General features: G+C 43.3%; 1 protein-coding gene across 1 annotated transcript in view; it reads right to left on the bottom strand.

The window, feature by feature from the left end:
- LOC122559891 (fer-1-like protein 4) overlaps positions 1–20,540 on the bottom strand; it is a 349,022-nt gene that overhangs the window by 236,412 nt on the left and 92,070 nt on the right. The window contains exons 17-18 of the mRNA XM_043709999.1: positions 5,786–5,978; positions 1,679–1,799 (exon numbers count right to left, since the gene is read on the bottom strand). Coding sequence (XP_043565934.1) covers positions 1,679–1,799; positions 5,786–5,978 — 314 coding nt within the window. The remainder of the gene's footprint in view (positions 1–1,678; positions 1,800–5,785; positions 5,979–20,540) is intronic.

Below are 20,540 nucleotides of genomic sequence, written 5' to 3'. Positions count from 1 at the left end.
TGCCATTTTTCCGCCCAACTCTCCAGTCTATCTATATCCTCCTGTATTCTCTGACAGTCCCTTATGCTTTCTGCTACTCCACCAATCTTCATGTCATCTGCAAACTTGTTGATCACACCAGCAGTGCCCTCTTCCAGATCATTTATATATATTACAAACAACATTGGCCCCAACACTGACCCCTGTGGAACACCACTGATCACCTTTCTCCATCTCGAGAAACTCCCTTCAACTACTATTCTCTGTCTCCTATTGCTCAACCAGTTCTTTATCCACCTAGCTAGGACACCCTGCACACTATATGACTTCACTTTCTCCATTAGTCTACAATGGGGAACCTTATCAAATGCCTTACTGAAATCCATGTATATGATATCAACAGCCCTTTCTTCATCTATCAACTTGGTCACTTCCTCGAAGAACTCGATTAAGTTGGTAAGGCACGATCTCCCCCACAAAAAACCATGTTGCCTATCACTGATAAGCCCATTCATTTCTAAATATAAATAGATCCTATCCCTCAGTATCTTCTCCAGCAACTTTCCCACCACTGACGTCAGGCTTATTTGTCTGTAGTTACCCGGAATATCCCTACTACCCTTTTTGTACAGGGGGACAACATGAGCACCCTCCAGTCCTCCGGCACCTCACCTGTATTTAAGGATGTTACAAAGATATCTGTCAGGGCCCCAGCTATTTCCTCTCTCGCCTCCCTCAGCAGCCTGGGATAGATCCCATTCGGTCCTAGGGATTTGTCCACATTAATAACCTCTAGCCTACCCAACACATCTTCCCTACCTAATCAAACTTCTATCTCTAATCTCAACATTCATCATGTTCCTCTCCTCAGTGAACACTGATGCGAAGTATTCATTCAGAATCTCACCCATTCTCCCAGTGCTTATCAATATCACAGATCCTGTGACTTGTTTCTCACTTCTCCTCCCCAATGTGTTATCATTTCTTTGTTTAGGCTGGATTTTTAGTTTATTCATTCATAGGATGTAAGTGTTGCTGACTAGTCCAGCATCTATTGTCCATCTCTAACTTGCCCAGAAGGCAGTTAAGAGTCAATCACATGACTGTTAGACTGGAGTCACATGGAGGTCAGACCAGCTAAGGATGGAAGATTTCTTTCCCTAAAGGTTTTTACAACAATTCACATAGGTTACATGATTGTCACCCATCTGCCATGGTGGAATTTAACCATATGTACCTAGAACGTTAGCCTGGGGTTTGAACTGTTACACCACTGACATTACCATGATGTCAACTCCTGCCTATATTCAACCACAAATACCAAATTAAATTTATGAATATGTCCAAAGTTCCCAAATTGGGCTGAGTGGCCAGTTCAGTGAATAACTGATACAGTCGATGCTGCTTTGACGCATGTTTCTTCAAAGTGAATTGGCTTTGACGCGACTGAAGAATTTAGACCATTATTTATGGAACACGAACTTTCCTTACCTGTATTGACTGTAATGCGATTCTGGCCCCATTAGTTTAAATGGTGTGGCTATTGCATGATTTTCTTATAACGCATGATTGCATAAGAATGCAACAATCGCATTATATTAGAACCAACCATAAGAATTTTCATTGAAACTTATTTCCTTTTTCTCAACATGATCTCACACCAAGTCAAATAAATGTGCAGTCTTAGTCATGTACCTACCAGTCTTTCTGCTATCTTTGCAAGGAGATTGGAATTATACAAGCGCCAGGAATAGTCTTCCCAAGAACTCCATACATACACACACGGTTTCTCGTACAGATACGGAATACAACAATATGATCTGAAACACAGCGAATACAAGAAAACGGATAAGTAAATAAGAAAAATTGACCCATGTGTTAACTTAAGGGATGCAATGATCTCCATATCTACTGTTTTCATGATACATCTGATCTACAATAACTGGTAATCACTGCCAACAACAACAATTAACATTCAAAAATATCACCAGGTATTTCGAAGGAGTATTACCAAACAAACTTTGACATTGAACCAGAAGCAGAGATCTTAAGACTGACGAGCAAAAACTCGGATAGAAATGTAAATTTGCATCTTCCCAAAATGGTTACAACACAAGAGGCTAACTGGTTCATTTCTTTGCTGGGGTCTCAAAGAGTCTCTCACCCAGTCTCATTCCATCACCTTCTCCCCATTCCTCTGCATATTCTTTCCTTCAAATAACAATCAAATTCCATTTTCAATACCTCCACTCACTCTCAGAAAATACATTCCAGAATGAAAACAAAATATGCTGAAAATCACAGCGGATCAGGCTGCATCCAGGGAGGGAAGGCAGCCAATGTTTCAAGTTTAGATGGCTCTTTACCAGAGCTTGCTCTCTCTCTCTCTCTCTCCATAGATGCTACCTGACCATTGTAATTTCCAGCATTTTTTAAGTACAGATTCCAGCATCTGAAGTAATTTGCTTCTCCTACTATATTCCAGACTTTAACTACTTCATAAGACCACAAGACATAGAAGCAGAAGTACGTCATTCAGCCCATCTAGTCTGTTCCACCATACAATGAGATTATGGCTGATCAGATAATCCTCAACTCCAGTTTGCTACCTTTTCCCCATAATCCTTGATTCCCTTACTGATTAAAAATCTGTCTATCTCAGTCTTGGATATTTTTAATGACCCAGCCTCAACAGTCCTTTGAGGTAAAGAATTCCACAGATTGACTATCCTCTGAGAGGAGAAATTCCTCCTCATCTCAATGTTCAAAATGGCAATTCTTTATTCTGAGATTGTGCTCTCTGGCCCTCGGCTTTCCCACATGAGAAAACAACCTCTCTGAATCTACCCATTCAAGTCCCCTAACAATCCTGTATGTTTCAATAAGGTCACTTCTAATTCTTCTCAATTCCAATGAATTGGAATTCCACAGGCCCAATCTAGAGTCATCAAGACATATAGCATGGAAACAGATCCTTCAGTCCAACTCGTCCACAACAACATCCCAATCTGACCCAATTCCATTTGCCAGTATTTGACCAATATCCCTCTAAATCCTTCCAATCTACTCTCCACATACGACATTCCCTCCATACCCAATATCAGCCTAGTTAACATTCCCTGTGCTGCCTTTAAGTTAAGAATACCTTTCCACCTTTACTGTTCACAGTTTGCCAGCTGTGGTTTAACTACAGTACTGCCTTGTATAGTTTTAGTAATACTTAATGATTTTTATATTCAATTCCCCTTGAAATAAAGGATACCATTCTAATTGCCTTCCTATTACCCATTGAATTTGGATGCTCAGTTTTTGGGCTTTGTACACAAGAGTCTCCAAATCTCTCCATGTTTCTAATAATAATAAATAATATTCAGCTCCTCTATTCTTCCTGCCGAAGTGCAAAACCACACATTTTCTCATATTGTATTTCATCTGACAAGTTTGTGCCCTCTCATTTAACCTGTCTATATCCCTCTGTATCATCCACACCACTGTCTTCCCATCTATTTTGTGTCATCTGCAAGCTTGGTAACAGTACATTCAGTTCCCTCATCCAAGTCATTAATAAATATTATAAATAATTGCACTCCTCTATTCATGTTAATACACCAGTTCAACACTGCAGGGTCTTATAACAAGGAGTACATCATCAAACACTTTATTGAAATCCATAGATACATCATCTACTGGTTCTCCTTTACCTATCCTGCTTGTTACTCGCTGCGTGAAAACATTATTCCTGAGTTGCCATCACTTCTTTAGGCAATCACCTTAAATCCATGTTCTCTTGCTCTTGATCCTTCTACTAACTGGACCAGTTAGAAGATGGAAATGAGGTGGAAAATTGTAAGGAGGGAATTGCAGAGCCTGGGATCAAGTCAACTAAAGACATGACCATCAATAATGGAGCAATTATTGTTGGGAATGCACTAAAGCCTAGAATTAGAGGAGCACAGATGTCTCCAAGAGTTGCCTGGCGGGAAGTGATTACATATATAGAGGGATGAGATCATGGAGAAATTTGAAAATGCAGATGAAAATTTTAAAATTGAGTCACTATTTAAGCTGGAGCCAATATAAACCAAGTGAGCACAGGGTGAAAGGTGAATAGGACTGGGATAAGTAAGGACATGGAAAGCTGGGTTGTGATAACCTCAAGCTTATAGAGGATGTAATGTGGAAGAGCAGCCAAGAGTATGTTAGAATAGTCTGGAGATTAACAAGGGATGGATGAGGCTTTCAGGAACAGATGAGTTGAGATAGTTGCAGAGTTAGGAAATGTTACAGAGGTAGAAATAGATGATTGTAATGATGATGGTGAAGTGATAAGAAGTTCATCTCTGGGTCAAATGTCACACTGAACTTTGCAAGTGATTCAGTTAGGAGAAAGAAAGGACTGCAGATGCTGGAGATCAGAGTTGAGAGTGTGGTGTTGGAAAAGCACAGCAGGTCAGGCAGCATCCAAGCAGCAGGAAAATCAACGTTCCACACATGAGCCCTTTGGATGCTACTCCTCGGATGCTGCCTGACCTGCTATGCTTTTCCAGCACCACATTCTTGACTTTGCAAGTGATTCAGCCTCAGACAGTTGTCCAGGATAGGCATGAAGTTGGTGGTTACAGGAAAAGAGATTGTGGTCAGGACTAAAGACAATGGTTTCGTTTTCCTAACATTTAATTGGAGGAAATCTCTGTGAATCCTATACTGGATGTTGGACAAATAACTGACAATTTAGAGGTAATAAAGGAGTTGCGAAATATGGTGGCAAGGGAGAGCTAGGGGTGTAGTGATTGTAATGAGTTCAGCCAGGTGGACCTCATAGAATATTAATTCCCTAATTGGGGCTGTTAATCTGGTCAAATCAGTGAGCCCTGGCTGACAGATAAAAAGAGTGACATTCTGACACTCTGACAACTGGCTCTAGGAAAGCTTGACCACTGTCAAGGACTTTCCACATGCAAATAAAGGATGACTTGGTAATGGGATATTGGCCTCTGTGGAGTTATTTCAAAGATTTGTCAGCATATGTCTAGAAATTAATGCATTTCTGGATGATGTCACCAAAAGGCAGGATGTGGATGAGAAATAGGAGGGATCAAGGATGGTTTTTTTGTACAACGTCAGAGATAACAGTGTGGGAAAAGAAGAAAAGTCAAATGATTTTCTACAATTGTACAGATAAGAATGAAACTGAGTGAGAGCAGTCTCCCTGTCAAAATATGTGTTCAATCCTTCTGCTATGTTGTTCTTCTCCATTAAAATTTCTCTGACACTGACTGAGAGGACCTACATCTGTCTTTATTAATCTCTTTCTCTTCATATAGTTATTGAAGCTTATATCCCTGCAATCTTACTCTCATAATCTATTTTTCCTCTCTTGATTAAATTTTTTTGGCTTCTTTTGCTGAATTCTTAAATGGTCCCAATCTCCAGGCATGCTGCTTTGTCTGGCAAGTTTATACACCTCTTCTTTGGATCACATATTGTCCTTAATTTTTTTTGTAAGCCACAGTTGAGCTACTTTTGCAGTTTTATTTTTGCGCCAGATAGGAATAGTGTTATAATTCATGCATCTGCTCTTTAAATATGAACAATAACCTATCCATCATCAATCTTTTCAGTAAAATCTCATTGTTACCAGATTAGAGTCCTATATCTCCCAAACGGCACTAATGGTGAACCTACACAAAATGAAGAGTATCCAACTAAGGATGAACAATAATGGTGGCTTTGCCAGTGAACATGCAAAATCATTTAAAAACAAATAATTGTTTAGCACCAATTTATTGAATTTTTCTGAACGCACCTGTCAAATTCTGTGTATTCTGCTTTTGTAGGTGGTGTAATTGAGTTTTGTTTTGGAGGTAAACTGATTTCAGTATTCTCTAGCTCGTCATCTGAATCTCTTGTGTCCAGTAAAGATCTCTTCTCCTCATTGTCATCCACCTTTCCTTCTTTTTTCTTTCTGGTGACAAGTTCTACCAACTTCCCATAATTACCTTAAATAAAATAAAATTAACATTTTGATTTCACTCCTCCTACACGGAGGTTTCAAAGCAGCACAACAATTAAAATAAAAAAGAAATTGCAGGAACAACTCAGCTGGAATGGCAGCACCTGTGGGGTGAGAAACTGAGTTATTGTTTCAAAACCAAAGACTCTTCTTCCAAGGATATAATAAGTTAAGAATTGTAAAATTGTGCATGAAAAACTGAGCCACCTCTGAGCAGACATGACATTGACTTTTACACCTGCCACCAAACCTGGGCTGTATAATCAGATGCTGCTTGACCTGCTGTGCTTTCCCAGCACCACTCTAATCTTGACTCTGATCTCCAGCATCTGCAGTCCTCACTTTCGCCTGTATAATCAGGTGTTTCTATCCAAAAAATTGGCATAAGGATTTGGAAAGGTTCAGTGAATTGGCAAAAAAATAGTAAAAGGAGTGTAAAGTGGGAAAATGTGGGGTCATCTACTTTGACAGGCAGTATAGAAAATTAGCATTTATTTAACCCGAAGGCAATTGTATAACTCTGAGGTACAGAAGAATCTTGATCTTTTAACACAGGAATGAAAAAAATTTAATCTGCTGGTACAGCATGTGATTCGAAAGGTAAAGGGAACATTGTTATACACTGCAATGGGAATGGAAAATAAAGATAGGAATTTATTGCTGCAGTCATACATGTTATTGGTGAGACTACATCTGGAGTACTATGTACAGTTTTTGGTCTCCCATTTGAGAAAAGTATTATTGAATAATAGTAATAACCTCAGAGGATGTACCTGGGATGGAGGCATTATCGAGGGAAGGAAGATTGAACAGGCTGAATCTGTAACCGTTAGAGTTTAGAAGAATGAGAGATGATCTTATTGAAACACATAAGAGCCTGTGGAGTTTTGACAGTTGACAGCAAAAGGTTGTTTCCTTTTGTGGGACAGACTTGAGCCAGGAGCTACAGTTTAAAATTAAATAATCCCCCATTTAAGACAGAGATGAGAAGAACAGTTTTCTCTGAGAGTCATGAATCTGTGGAATTCTTTTTCCCAAGGAATTGTGAAGGTGGGTCTATCAAAAACAAGACAGTGGTGGATGAATTTTTGATTAACAAAGAACTCAAAGCATATGGGTGGGGGGTTGGCAGGATGTGGATTAAAGTCACCTATCAGATCACCCATGATCATTTTGAATGGTACAGCTGTCTTGATGGGCAGAATGGGACATTCCTAATTCTAATCTGTATGTTCCAAATAAACTTCAGGATGCAGCAAGAATGCAAAGACACTTACCGCTTGAGATAATGCGGCAGGAATTCAGGATTGTGGCTGAAAGCAGTCTCTGGTGTCGAAGTCCCAGACTATATGACTAGGCAAGTGTGGATTTCTCAGAGGTGGTGTGAGGCTCCACAGTAGAGGGGTGATGTGGGCAGAATAGCCAGCCTAGACCCCCCACTCATCCCCTCACTGTTAAACCACAGTGAGTTCAGGATGGGAAGCGACTAGTGGAAAGGGCAACTCCCTCCCCCTCCCCCTCCTTTTCCCGCCAACTAACAGTGGCTGCAAACCTGCTGAGGAAGGATGCAAAATTCTGCACATATAAACTGGTCAAAAGAAGACCATTTGGCCCCACAGTGTGTCTGTGGGTGAATGAAAGGTGTTATATAGCCGTGCAGATATGACACTTCAACTGAAAACTCAAATAATGTTTTCAATGGGGCAAGGGCTTCTGCTTCTACCAACCTTTCAGGTAGCAAGTTCCTGATCCTCATCAGCCTTTGGGTGAAAGTGTTATTGCTCAATTCAACTCTTAAACAGAGGTGACCATTCAGCAAAATTCAATGGATGGAAATAGTGAAACTGCTCCTCCAATCACAGGCTGGTTCACTCCTATGCTTTTTGTTATGAGACACAATCACCTGATGAAGGAGCGGCGCTCTGAAAGCTTGTGTGCTTCCAATTAAACCTGTTGGAGTATAACCTGGTGTTGTGTGATTTTATGCTTTTTGTTGATCGACTAACTGGGAGGATGGAAAGCAAGTCAGGCTGCACAGTGACTGGGTCCGTAAAGTGGGTGCAAAGGTGTAAAGTAAAAGAGAACAGCTGCAAAGGGGAATGAGCAGCTACAAAGGGGATACTGAATTTTCAAAGGTCGGGTGGATCTCAAAGGGGAAACATTTGTTTTCATGGGGAGAAAACAATTTTAAATTTTTCAGCAAGGAAATACTTAGCCGTTGGAAACAGGAAAAATCGAGTGACAAATTCTTCACAAATTAACGTTGAATCTCTAGATTAAAACTGCAGAATTTAGGAACTACAAATATGAGCACTGAACCAAAGGTTTAATATAATGTTGAAGTTTTATTTAGTAAAGGTTTCTATTAATGTGTTATCACATGTTAAAGCATCTCCCTTACTATGAATTACTTGAGTGGCTGGCTTTAAGACAGACATACAACTGTTCAGCTGTGACACCTCGAGTCAGCAGAAAGCCTTTATAGTCATGACTTTTTATGTATATCAATGGCTTTTTCGAATAAAAATATTTGTTACTAACTTATGCTTATTGTTTTGCACCAATTTGAATATTGTCATCCCTACAAAGCTGATGCTTTCCTTGTATTTTGTGTTTTGTGGTTTTAAAGTTAATCTTGGGGGATATTGCTGAAGCTTTAAATTCTGCATCTGTGTGAGTCCAAATTCCCCATATATAAGCGTAAACATGGAGATGTTGCTACTTTGTGATGGCATTACTAAATGAAAGAGTTGGTGAGACTGAAAAATTAGCTCCTGAAAACAAAACTGTTGCCCCCAAAAATCAAAAGGTAGCCTCCAGTAAAATTCAAGAGAAGCCCTCGAAGAAACAATTGAGCCCTGATTCCTATCACTATGTGGTTGACTCCGCAGCTTTAAAAGTTGCTGTCAAAGAAGGTTTCTTGTAGATAGTACACAAAGACATCACTGCGGATCAGTGGTGAAAATGAACATTGAGCAATTATCAGTGAACATCCCCACTTCTGACCTTATGATGGAGGGAAGGCCATTGATGAAGCAACTGAAGATGGTTCGGCCAAGGACACTACCCTGAGGAACTCCTGCAGAGAGGTCCCGGAGCTGAGGTGACTGACTTCCAACATCCACAACCATCTTCCTACATGCCAGGTGTAACACCAACCAGTAGAGATCCCTCCCACCCCCACGCCCCCGATTCCCATTGACTCAGGGCGCTTTGTGCTACACTTGGTTAAATGTTACTTTGTTGTCAAAGACAATCATTCTCAATTCAGAGTTTAACTTTTTGTCCATATTTGGATCAAGACTACATTAAGTTCTGGAGGTGATTGAGCCTGGATTGATGAGCAGGTCTTTTTGAGTAAGTGCCACTTAATAGCACCTCATCATTTTGCTGATAAATGACAGTAGATGGCGGGGTAGTAATTGGTCATAATGGGCAACTCCTAGTTTTAATAAAAACATTTTCGGGAAGATGCAAGCATTGTAACTGTACTGGAACAGCTTAACTAGAGAAGTAGCTAGATACAGAGCACAAGTTTTCAGTGCTATTGCTGCAATGTCATCAGGACCTAATGTGGTTCCTGTATTCAATGTGCTCAGTCATTCTTTGATGTCATGTGGAATTAAACAAATTGGCTGAATGCCTGCATCTATAATAGTGGAAGTCTCCAGAGAAGGCTTTCTGTACTCACATACTCAAATTGCTTGGGTAATTTTGAAATTGTGAAACTTTGTTATTTTATTCAGTGCTAATCCACCTACTGTTCTTGTATTAATTCCTCATAAACTTCATGGAAACATTCTACAAGAGAAACAGGTTTCACTGGAATGACTACCCAGGTGTCAATGAGGAAGTGTCATTAGGTATAGGAATTAATATCATGTACAACTGCACAATAATTATCCTTAGACACTTACAGCATCAAAATAAACCATTTGACCCTCTGTTGGCTCTTTAAAAGAGCAGCTGTGCTTAGTCTCAGATCACAATATTTTGTCTGTAATTCTCATCTGCAGACACCTGTCAAACTCCAGTACACATTATTTATGGAATAAGCTTCCACTACCTTTTCAGCAAGTGTTCAAGATCCGAACCATTATGGGTGAAAGCATTTGTCTTGGTGCCTGTGTGGACCATGACTTGGGGCTACTCCCCCTCTCCCTCAAGGGTCCCAAAAAACATGATCAGAGACATCACGAACCCTTGCACCTGGGAGGCAACAAACCAATCGTAAGTCTCTCTCGTTCCCACAAAACCTCCTATATGTCCCCGTAACTACGGAGTCCCCAGTGCCTAAAGCTCTGCTCCACTTCCCCCTTCCCCTCTGAGCAGCAGGGACAGACTTTGCACCAGAGACCTGTGCCCAATTGCTTACCCCTGCTAAGTCGTCCTCCCCAACAGTATCCAAAACGGTATACTTGTTGACAGAAACACCACAGGAGATCCCTGCACTGCCTGCCAGTTCCCATTCCTACCCCTGACGGTAACCCATCTACCTTCTTCACACAGCTGTGAAGTAACTACCTCCCTGTAACTCCGCTCAATAACCCCATCCGCCTCCCAAATGATCTGAAGTTCATCCAGTTTCAGCTCCAATTCCTTTACAAGGTTCTCGAGGAGCTGGAGTTGGGTGCACTTCCCACAAATGAAGTCAGCAGGGACACTAGAGGTGATCCTTACCTCCCGCATACAGCAAGAGGAAGATTCAACCGCCCTAACCTCCATTCCCACTGTTCTAAATTCCCAAGTAAACCGCTGAAAAAAATGAAACACACACAAAAGAAAACTCTTACCACATTACCAACCGACGCAGAGAACTTTTTTTTGGTTAAAGGAAAAGGATGAGTGGGAGACACGACCCGAGTAGTGTTTCGGGTAAAGCAACCCCCCAAATATGTAACCTCGTGACCTCGCCGACAGCCTCCTGCTTGACGCTCCCGCACTTCCTGCTGCTGAAACAACAATGGCAGACCCCAACACTAGAGGTGGGTTTTTAAACATTTTTCCTCACCTTCCTGACAGCCTCCTGCTTGACAATTCCACACGTCCGGCTGCTGGTAGGAAGAAAGGTGGGGATCTATGGCAGAAATTCAGGGAGCTAGGTTGGAAGCTTACAGCTAGAATAAACAGAGTTTTTATCTCTGGTTTGTTGCCCGTGCCATGTGCTAGTGAAGTGAGGAAGAGGGAGAGCACGTAGCTGAACACACGGCTGCAAGGATGGTGCAGGAGGGAGTGTTTTGGATTCTTAGATAATTGGAGCTCTTTCTGGGGGAAGGTGGGCCCTCTACAAACAGGTTGGTCTTCAACTGAACCAGAGGGGTACCAATATCTTGGGGGAGGAATTTGCTAATGTTCTTCGGGGAGGGGGGGGGGGGTTTAAACTAATACAGCAGGGGGATGGGAACCTGAATTGTAGTTCCAGTCTACAGAAAGTTGAGGGTAGTGAGGTCAGGAATAGGTTTACAAGGTCGTGAGAGGGCACCGGCAATCAGGATGCTGGTTTGAAATGTGTATACTTCAATGCCAGGAGCATCCAGAATGAGGGTGGGTGAATTTGTGGCATGGGTTGTTCCTGGGATTTCAATGTTGTGGCCATTTCAGAGACATGGTTAGAGGAAGGGCAGGAATGATTGTTGCAGATTCCAGGATTTAGATGTTTCAGCAAGAACAGAGATGTTGGTAAAAAGGGAGTGGGGGGGGAGGGTGGCATTGTTAATCAAGAGTAGTATTACAGCAGCTGAGAGAACGTTTGAGGAGTCAATCCACTGAGGTAATTTGGGCTGAGGTTAGAAACAGGAAAGGAGAGGTCACCCTGTTGGGAGTTTTCTATAGGCCTCTGAATTGTTCCAGGGATGTAGAGGAAAGGATAGCAAAGATGATTCTTAATAGGAGCGAGAGTAAAAGGGTAGTTGTTATGGGGGACTTTAAATTCCCCAATATTGACTGGAAATACTATATTTCAAGTGGGTCAGTTTTTGTTCAATGTGTGCAGGAGGCTTTTCTGACACTGTATGTAAACAGGCCAACAAGGGGCAATGCCATACTGAATTTGGTAACGTTTACAATAGCAATGGGCAGGGATAGGTATATACCACAAGGAATAACTGGGGGAAAGGCAATTATGATTTGGCAGGACTTTTTTACTCTGTCTGGGAGCAGTGGGAGACAGAGCGGAGGTGACATTGGGACCAGGAGGTTGCCGGGAAGGTAAGTGAACAGTACAAATACTTACCTTCAAAGCCCGCGGCCTTTTTACCCGTCCGGGAGCAGAGGGAGACAGAGCGGGGGTAACGTTGGGACCAGGAGGTTGCGAGGAAGGTTCTATCTCCGTCCCACTCCCCCTCTCTAACCAGAAGAAAAGGACTCTGTAAGGTAAGATCTTTTCTTTTCTTTTATATATTTAAGTGCATTGCTTGGTATTAGTTATTTGAGTTAAAGCTAAGGTTTACAATTGCAGGGGACCTCAGACCCGTGGCACGTGCCTCTTGTTTGATGTGGGAGCTCAGAGATGTGGCTGACGTCCCTGACTCTTACACTTGCAAGAAGTGTGTTGAGCTGCAGCCCTTGCTTGACCGCATGACAGCTCTGGAGCTGCAGCCGGACTCACTGTGTAGCATCTGCAATGCTGAGGAGGTCGTGGATAGAACGTTTAGAGAATTGCAGAGAAAAACAGGGAATGGGTGACCAAAACACAGAGAAAGAGTAGGAAGACAGTGCAGGTGTCCCTAGCAGTCATCTCCCTCCAAAACAGGTATACCGTTTTGGATACTGTTGGGGGAAATAGCTCACCGGGGAGGGCAGCAATTGCCAGGATCGTGGCACCGTGGCTGGTTCTGGTGTTCTCGTAGGGGCATAGTCAGAGGGATTCTATTGTGAGGGGAGTAGATAGGCTGTTCTGTGGCCAAAAATTAGACTCTCGGATGTATGTTGCCTCCCAGGTGCTCGGGTCAGGGATGTCACCGATCGGGTGCAGAGCATTCTGAAAAGGGAGGGTGAACAGCCAGTTGTCGGGGTGCATATAGGCACCAACGATATAAGTAGGAAACGAGATGAGGTCCTGAAAGAAGAATTCAGAGAGCTAGGAGAGAAGTTAAAGAGGAGGACCTCAAAGGTACCAGTGCCACGTACTAGCCAGGGTAGAAATGAAAGAATAGGCAGGATGAACATGTGGCTTGAGGGATGGTACAGGAGGGAGGGATTCAGATTTGTGGGACATTGGGACCGCTTCTGGAGAAGGTGGGACTATCACAAATTGAATGGTCTGCACCTGAACCAGACTGGAATTAATGTCCTTGGGGGAGATTTTGCTACTGCTGTTGGGGAGGGTTTAAACTAATATGGCAGGGGGCTGGAAACCAGAAGAGAACACCAGTGGACAGTGAGGTGGAAACTACAGACTGTAAGGAACAGGATCATGAAGTTATCATTACCAAGGGGAAGAGTAGGCAGAGAGCAGATAAATGCAAAGGAACTGGTGGTCTGAAGTGCATATGCTTTAATGTGAGGAGTATAGTGGGTAAGGCAGATGAACGTAGGGCTTGGATTGGTGCCTGTGAGTATGACGTTATTGCAATCACAGAGACTTGGTTGAAGGAAGGGCATGATTGGCAACTCAATGTTCCAGATGCTTCAGACAGGACAGGGAGGGAATTTAAAGGAGAGGGAGGAGTTGTATTGCTGGTCAGGGATGATATCATGGCTGTGCTAAAGGAGGACAATATGGAGGGCTTGAACAATGAGGCATTACGGGTAGAGCTGAGAAATAAGAAGGGTGCAGTTACATTGTTGGGGCTGTACTACAGGCCTCGCAACAGTGAGCATGAGATAGAAGAACAAATAGGTAAACAGATTATGGAAAGATGGAGAGGCAACAGGGTGGTGGTGATGGGAGATTTTAGTTTCCCCAACATTGACTGGGATACATAGTGTCAGAGGTCTGGATGGGGCAGAAAAGTTTTCTACAGCAGTATGTCAATAGTCCAACTAGGGAAGGGGCCATATTGGACCTGGTGTTGGGGAATGAGCCAGGCCAGGTGATAGAAGTTGCAGTGGGAGATTTCTTTGCAAATAGTGACCACAATTCTGTAATTTTTAGAATACTTGTAGACAAAGATGAGAGTGGTGCTAAGGGAAGAGTACTAAACTGGACCTAAGCCAATTATATCAAAATTCGTCAGGAGCTGGGAAATGTGGACTGGGGGCAGCTTTTTGAAGGGAAATCCACATTTGATGTGTGAGAGGCTTTCAAAGATAGGTTGAAGATAGTGCAGGATAGGCATGTCCCTTTGAAAACAAGGGATAGGAAAGGCAAGATTCATGAACTGTGGATGACAGGAGAAATCATGCGACTAGCCAAGAGGAAAAGGGAAGCATACATAAAGTCCAGGCAGCTAAGAACAGAACAAGCTTTGGAGGAAAATCGGGAGAGTATGACCATTCTGAAATGAGGAATCAATCGGACTAAAAGGGGTCATGAAATAACTTTAGAGAGCAGAATTAAGGAGAATCCCAAAGCCTTTTATTCTTATATAAGAAGCAAGAGGGTAACTAGAGAAAGGGTTGATCCACTAAAGGATAAGGAAGGAAGGTTGTGTGTCAAATCTGAGAAAATGGGTGAGATTCTCAATGAGGAGAGGGACATAATGAATGTTCAGATTAGAGATAGAGGTTTGTTTACTCCTGATTACATTGACATAAGGTGGGAGGATGTGTTGGGTAGGTTAAAGGATGTTAAGGTAGACAAATCCCCAGGACTGGATGGGATCTATCCCATGTTGCTGAGGGAGGCGAGAGATGTAATAACTGGGGCCCTAACGGATATCTTTGTAGCATCCTTAAACACAGATGAAGTGCCGGAGGACTGGAGAGTTGCTCATGTTGTTCCACTGTTCAAGAAGGACAGTAGGGATATTCCAGGTAACTACAGACCAGTGAGCCTGACATCAGTGGTGGGAAAGTTGTTGGAAAAGGTACTGAGGGATAGGATCTATTTATAATTAGAAAAGAATGGGCTTATCAGTGACAGGCAACATGGTTTGGTGCGGGGGAGATCATGCCTTACCAACTTAATAGAGTTCTTCGATGAAGTGACCAAGTTGATAGATGAAGGAAGGGCTGTTGATGTCATATACGTGGATTTTAGTAAGGCGTTTGATAAGGTTCCCCATGTAAACCAATGTAGAAAGTGAAGTCACATGGTGTGCAGGGTATTCTAGCTAGGTGGATAAAAGACTGGTTGAGCAACAGGAGACAGAGAGTAGTAGTTGAAGGGAGTTTCTTGAAATGGAGAAAGGTGACCCGTGGTGTTCCACAGGAATCAGTGCTGGGGCTACTGTTGTTTGTGATATACATAAATGATCTGGAAGAGGGCACTGGTGGTCTGATCAGTAATTTTGTAGATGACACAAAGATTGGTGGTGTAGAAGAAAGCATAGTGGACTGTCAAAGAATACAGGAGAATATAGATAGACTTGAGAGTTGGGCGGAGAAGTGGAAGATGGAGTTCAATCCGTGCAAATGTGAAATGATGCATTTTGGAAGGTCTAATTCTAGAGTGAACTATACTGTAAACGGAAGAGCCTTGGGAAAAGTTGATGAGCAGAGAGAAATCAGGGAGTTCAGGTCCATTGTTCCCTGAAGGTAGGTTGAGTGGTCAAGAAGGCATATAGTATGCTCAGGGTATTGAGTATATGAGCTGGCAGGTCATGATGAAATTGTACAAGACTTTGGTTCGGCCACATTTAGAATACTGTGCACAGTTCTGGTCGCCACATTACCAAAAGGATTGGAGAGGGCGCAGAGAAGGTTTACAAGGATGTTGCCTGGGCAAAGTTTAAGGGGGATACACACGGAAAGTACTTTACACAGAGGGTGGTAGATGCCTGAAACGCGTTGCCAGCAGAGATATTAGAGGCAGGCATGGTAAATTCATTAAAGGTGCGTCTGTTCTGATGGATGAGTAGGTGGGGAGCAGTGGGATACAGATGCTTAGGAATTGGGCGATAGGTTTAGACAGTGGATTTGGATAGGCACAGGCTTGGAGAGCCAAAGAACCTGTTCCTGGGCTTTAAATTTTCTTTGTTCTTTGTTCTCATTTAGGATGCATAGGATAGGGAAGGTAACTGGAGGGGATGTACACACTTGAATGTGGAGTTCATTCAAGGAACAGCTACTTCTGATCCTTGGTAAGTGTATACCTATCAGGCAGGGAGGTAGTTGTTAAAGAGAGGGAGCCATGGTTTACTAAAGAAGTTGAAGCTCTTGTCAAGAGGAAGAAGAAGGCTTATGTGAGGATGTGCCATGAAAGCTCAGATAGGGGGCTTGAGAGTAATAAGTTACCCAGAAAAGATCTAAAGAGAGGGCTAAGAAGAGCCAGGAGGGGACATGAGAAGTCGAAGGCCTTCTATAGGTATATCAGGAATAAAAGAATGACTAGACTAAGATTAGGGCCAATCAAAGATAGTAGTGGAAAGTTGTGTATGGAATCTGAGGACATACAGTAAGTGCTTAAGGAATACTTTTCGTCAGTATTCACGTTGAAAAAGGGCAATGTTAATGGGAATACAGATACAGACTACAAGATTAGATGGGACTGAGGTTGACAAAGAGGAAGTTTTAGCAATTTTGGAAGATCTGAAAATAGATGAAACCCCGGGGCCGGATATTTCCTAGGATTCTCTGGAAAGCCAGGGAGGAGATTGCAGAGCCTTTGGCTTTGATCTTTATGTCATCATTGTCGACAGGAGTAGTGCCAGAAGACTGGAGGATAGCAAATGTTGTTCCCTTGTTTAAGTAGCGGAGTCGGGACAACCCTGGTAATTATAGGTCAGTGAGCCTTACTTTGGTTTTGGGTAAGGTGTTGGAAAAGGTTCTAAGAGATAGGATTTATAAATATCTGGAAAGGAGTAATTTGATTAGGGAAAGTCAACATGGTTTTGTGAAGGATAGATCATGCCTCACTAACCTTATTGAGTTCTTCGAGAAGGTGACAAAACAGGTGAATTAAAATAAACCGGTTGATGTGGTGCATGTGGTGTGGAGAGTATATTGCTGGAGAAGCACAGCAGATCAGGCAGCATCTGAGGACCAGGAAAATCAATGTTTCAGGCTGGAGCCCTTCATCAGGAATCAGGAGTTAAATACTTCACCAGTCACAAATGATGTGCCAGATGACTGGATAGCTAATGTGGTTCCTTTAGGTAAAAACAATGACTGCAGATGCTGGAAACCAGATTTTGGATTAGTGGTGCTGGGAGAGCACAGCAGGTCAGGCAGCATCCAAGGAGCAGCAAAATCGACGTTTCGGGCAAAAGCCCCTTTTGCTGAAAACGTCGATTTTGCTGCTCCTCGGATGCTGCCTGACCTGCTGTGCTCTTCCAGCACCACTAATCCAAAATCTGGTTCCTTTGTTCAAGAAAGGCTGCAGAGATAAGCCAGGAAATTACAGACCAATTAGTCTGACATCAATGATCGGGAAAAATCTCTGAGAGACAGGAAAGGCAGGCAGTGTTCAGGGATAGTCAGCACAGATTTGAGAGAGGGAGATCCTGTCTGACTAATTCCACTTAATTTTTTGAAAAGATGACTAAATATCTTGATGAGGGTAGTGCAGTTAATGTGGTTTACATGGGCTTCAGTAGATTCTTTGGCAAAGTTCCACATGGATGGCAGGTCATAAAGACAAGAAGCCATGGGATCAAAGACAAGTTGGCAAACTGATTCCAAAACTGACTTATAATAAGAGGCAAAGTGTGATGGTGGAGGTCTGTTTTTGTAATTGGAAGCCAGTAGCGTAGTACCAGGACTGGAGCTGGGACCCTTGCTGTTCTTTATGTACATTACAAATTGGATGTGAATGTAGAGGCTATAATTTGTAAGTTTGTAAATTACATGAAAATTGGTCATTTCTTGATAGAGAGGTGGATGGTCTCAGGCTATATTCTGATACTGATAAATTGGGAAGAGCAATGGGGGCAGATGGAATTTAATTGCACTAAGTTGGAGGTGATGCATTTTGGGAGGTCTAATAAGGAAGGACATACACAATGAACGGTAGGTCCCTAAGGAGTGTAGTACTGAGGAGAAAAGGGACCTTGATGTACAAGTCCATAGATGACTGAAGGTGTCAGTACAAGTAGACAGGGCTGTGAAGGCAGCGTTCGGGATGCTTGCCTTAATTAGTCAGGGCGTAGACTATAGGAGCAAGGAAGACTTGTTACAACGTTATAAAACATTGGTTATAAAACAAGGTGGAATACAGTGTGCAATTCTGGTCTTACACTATCAGAAGGATGTGATTGCAATAGAGAGGGTGCAAGGGAGATTCACCAGAATGTTGCCTGGGATGAAAGGTCTCAATTATAAAGAGAGACATGATAGGTTGCATTTATTTTCCATGGAACAGACGAGGCTGGGGGGAGGCTTCTGATTGATAAGATAAAATAGAAGCAGGGACGTTGTTCCAATGGCGGGTGAAACTAGAACTTGGGGGCATAGCCTCAAAATTAGGGGGAGACAAAAAACTGAAGATGCTGGAATCCATGATAGACAAGCAGAAAGCTGGATTAATGCACCAAGCCAGGCAGCATCAGGAGGTGGAGAAATCGACGTTTAAGGTATAACCCTTCTTCAGGACTGGGGGTGGCTGTAAGAAGAGCTGCAGATAAAGGGGTTGGCGGGAGCAGGGTGGTGAAGTGGCAATAGGTGAAGACAGGTAGAGGGTAAAACCTGGTTGCACAGCGGGAGGAATGAATCCGGTAGGTCTCTGGGAGGAGTGGAAGGAAAGAGGAGGGGAAGGGGGCTGGGATCGGATTTGGGGGAAGGGAAGGGAGATTATTTGAAACTGGAGAACTCAATGTTGAGTCCACCAGGCTGTAGGCTACCCAGGCGGAAGATGAGGTTTTGCTCACTCAATTTGCGGTTTGATTCATTGTGGCAATGGAGGAGGCCAAGTAAGGTCATGTCGGTAAGGGAGTGGGAAGGGGAATTAAAATGGGCGGTGACTGGGAGGTCCGGTCAGCCCCTGCAGGCCCTGCTGAGATGCTCGGTGAACTCTTTCCTAAGTTTACATTTGGTCTCCCCAATGTAGAGAAGACCACATCAGGAGCACCTGATGCAAAAAACTAGGTTGGAAGAGAGGCAGGTGAACCTCACCTGGAAGGATTGTTTGGGGCCATAGATGGAGGTGAGGAGGGGTGGTGTACTGACAGGTTTTACATCTTTTCTAGTTGCGGTGAAGATACTTGAGGGTTCAGGGGGGTTGGTGGGGAGAGTGGCGCAAACCAAGGACTGTCAAGGGTAATGGTCATTCCTGAAGAAGGGCATGTGCCCGAAACGTCAAATCTTCTGTTCCCTAGATGCTGCCTGACCTGCTGTGCTGTTCCAGCAATAAAGTTTCAGCAGTAATGGTCCTTCCGGAAGGCAGGGACGGGCGGGGAGGGGCAATGTTCTTGGTGGTGGGGTCTACTTGGAGTTGTCGGAAGTGTTTAAGGATGAGGTCTTTAATGCGGAGACTGGTGGGGTTGTAGGTGAGGACAAGAGGGACTCTGTTTTTATTGTCTTTGGAGTGGGGGAGGTTTAGAGCAGTGGAAAGGGGAATGGTGGTGGTGAAGAGCAGGGCTTTCTTGGATGACAAAGGATGGAAAAGCACGTTGTTCAGAATAGGTGGACATCTGGGATGCTTCGGATGTGGCAGAGGCAGAGGAATTGGGAGAATGGGATGGAGTTCTTACAGGATACTGGGTGGGAGGAGGTGTAGTCCAGGTTGTTCTGAGAGTCTGTGCGTTTGTGGTAAACATCCATCTGGAGACTTTGTTTACTACAAATGGCAACATCCCAGATATCCATCTATTTTGAATAACGTCCCTTTCCCCCCTGTCATCCAGACTGCCCTTATCACACCACCTCCATTGCCCATTCCAATGCTCTAAACCCCCCTGAATGCAATAAAGACAGAGTCCAACTTGTCCTCACCTGTCACCCTACCAGTCTCTGCATCCAATGCCTCATCCTTAAACACTTTATCCAACTCCAACTAGACCCCACCACAAAGAACACCTTCTCCTCCACACTCATCTCTGCCTTCCGCAAGGACCGTTCCCTTGGACAGCCCTTGGTTTGCACTACTCTCCCCACCAACCCCCCTGAAACCCCACATTCCTTCCCCTGCAACCGGAAAAGATGCAAAACTTGCCAGTACACCACCCCCCTCATCTCCATCCAGGGCTTCTATTTCTTATGATGGAAGTATACAAAGTTATGAGAGGCCTCGACAGGAAAGATTGTGAGAAGCTCTTCCCCATGGCAGATGAGTCTAAGACCAGATGGAATAGGTTTAAGCTGAAGAGCAAGTAATTTAGAGGAGATCTGAGAAAAAGATTTTTCACTCAGAGAGTGGAAGAAAAGGAACATGCTGTCTGAGAGGGAATTCTGGATCAGTGGTGCTGGAAGAGCACAGCAATTCAGGCAGCATCCGAGGAGCTTCGAAATCGACGTTTCGGGCAAAAGCCCTTCATCAGGAAAGGGCTTTTGCCCGAAACGTCGATTTCGA

This window comes from Chiloscyllium plagiosum, chromosome 20 (assembly GCF_004010195.1).
Source record: "Chiloscyllium plagiosum isolate BGI_BamShark_2017 chromosome 20, ASM401019v2, whole genome shotgun sequence".
In the NCBI taxonomy this organism is placed as follows: domain Eukaryota; kingdom Metazoa; phylum Chordata; class Chondrichthyes; order Orectolobiformes; family Hemiscylliidae; genus Chiloscyllium; species Chiloscyllium plagiosum.
Note: the sequence above shows the minus strand (reverse complement) of the source record. Positions and strands in the feature narration are given on the sequence as shown.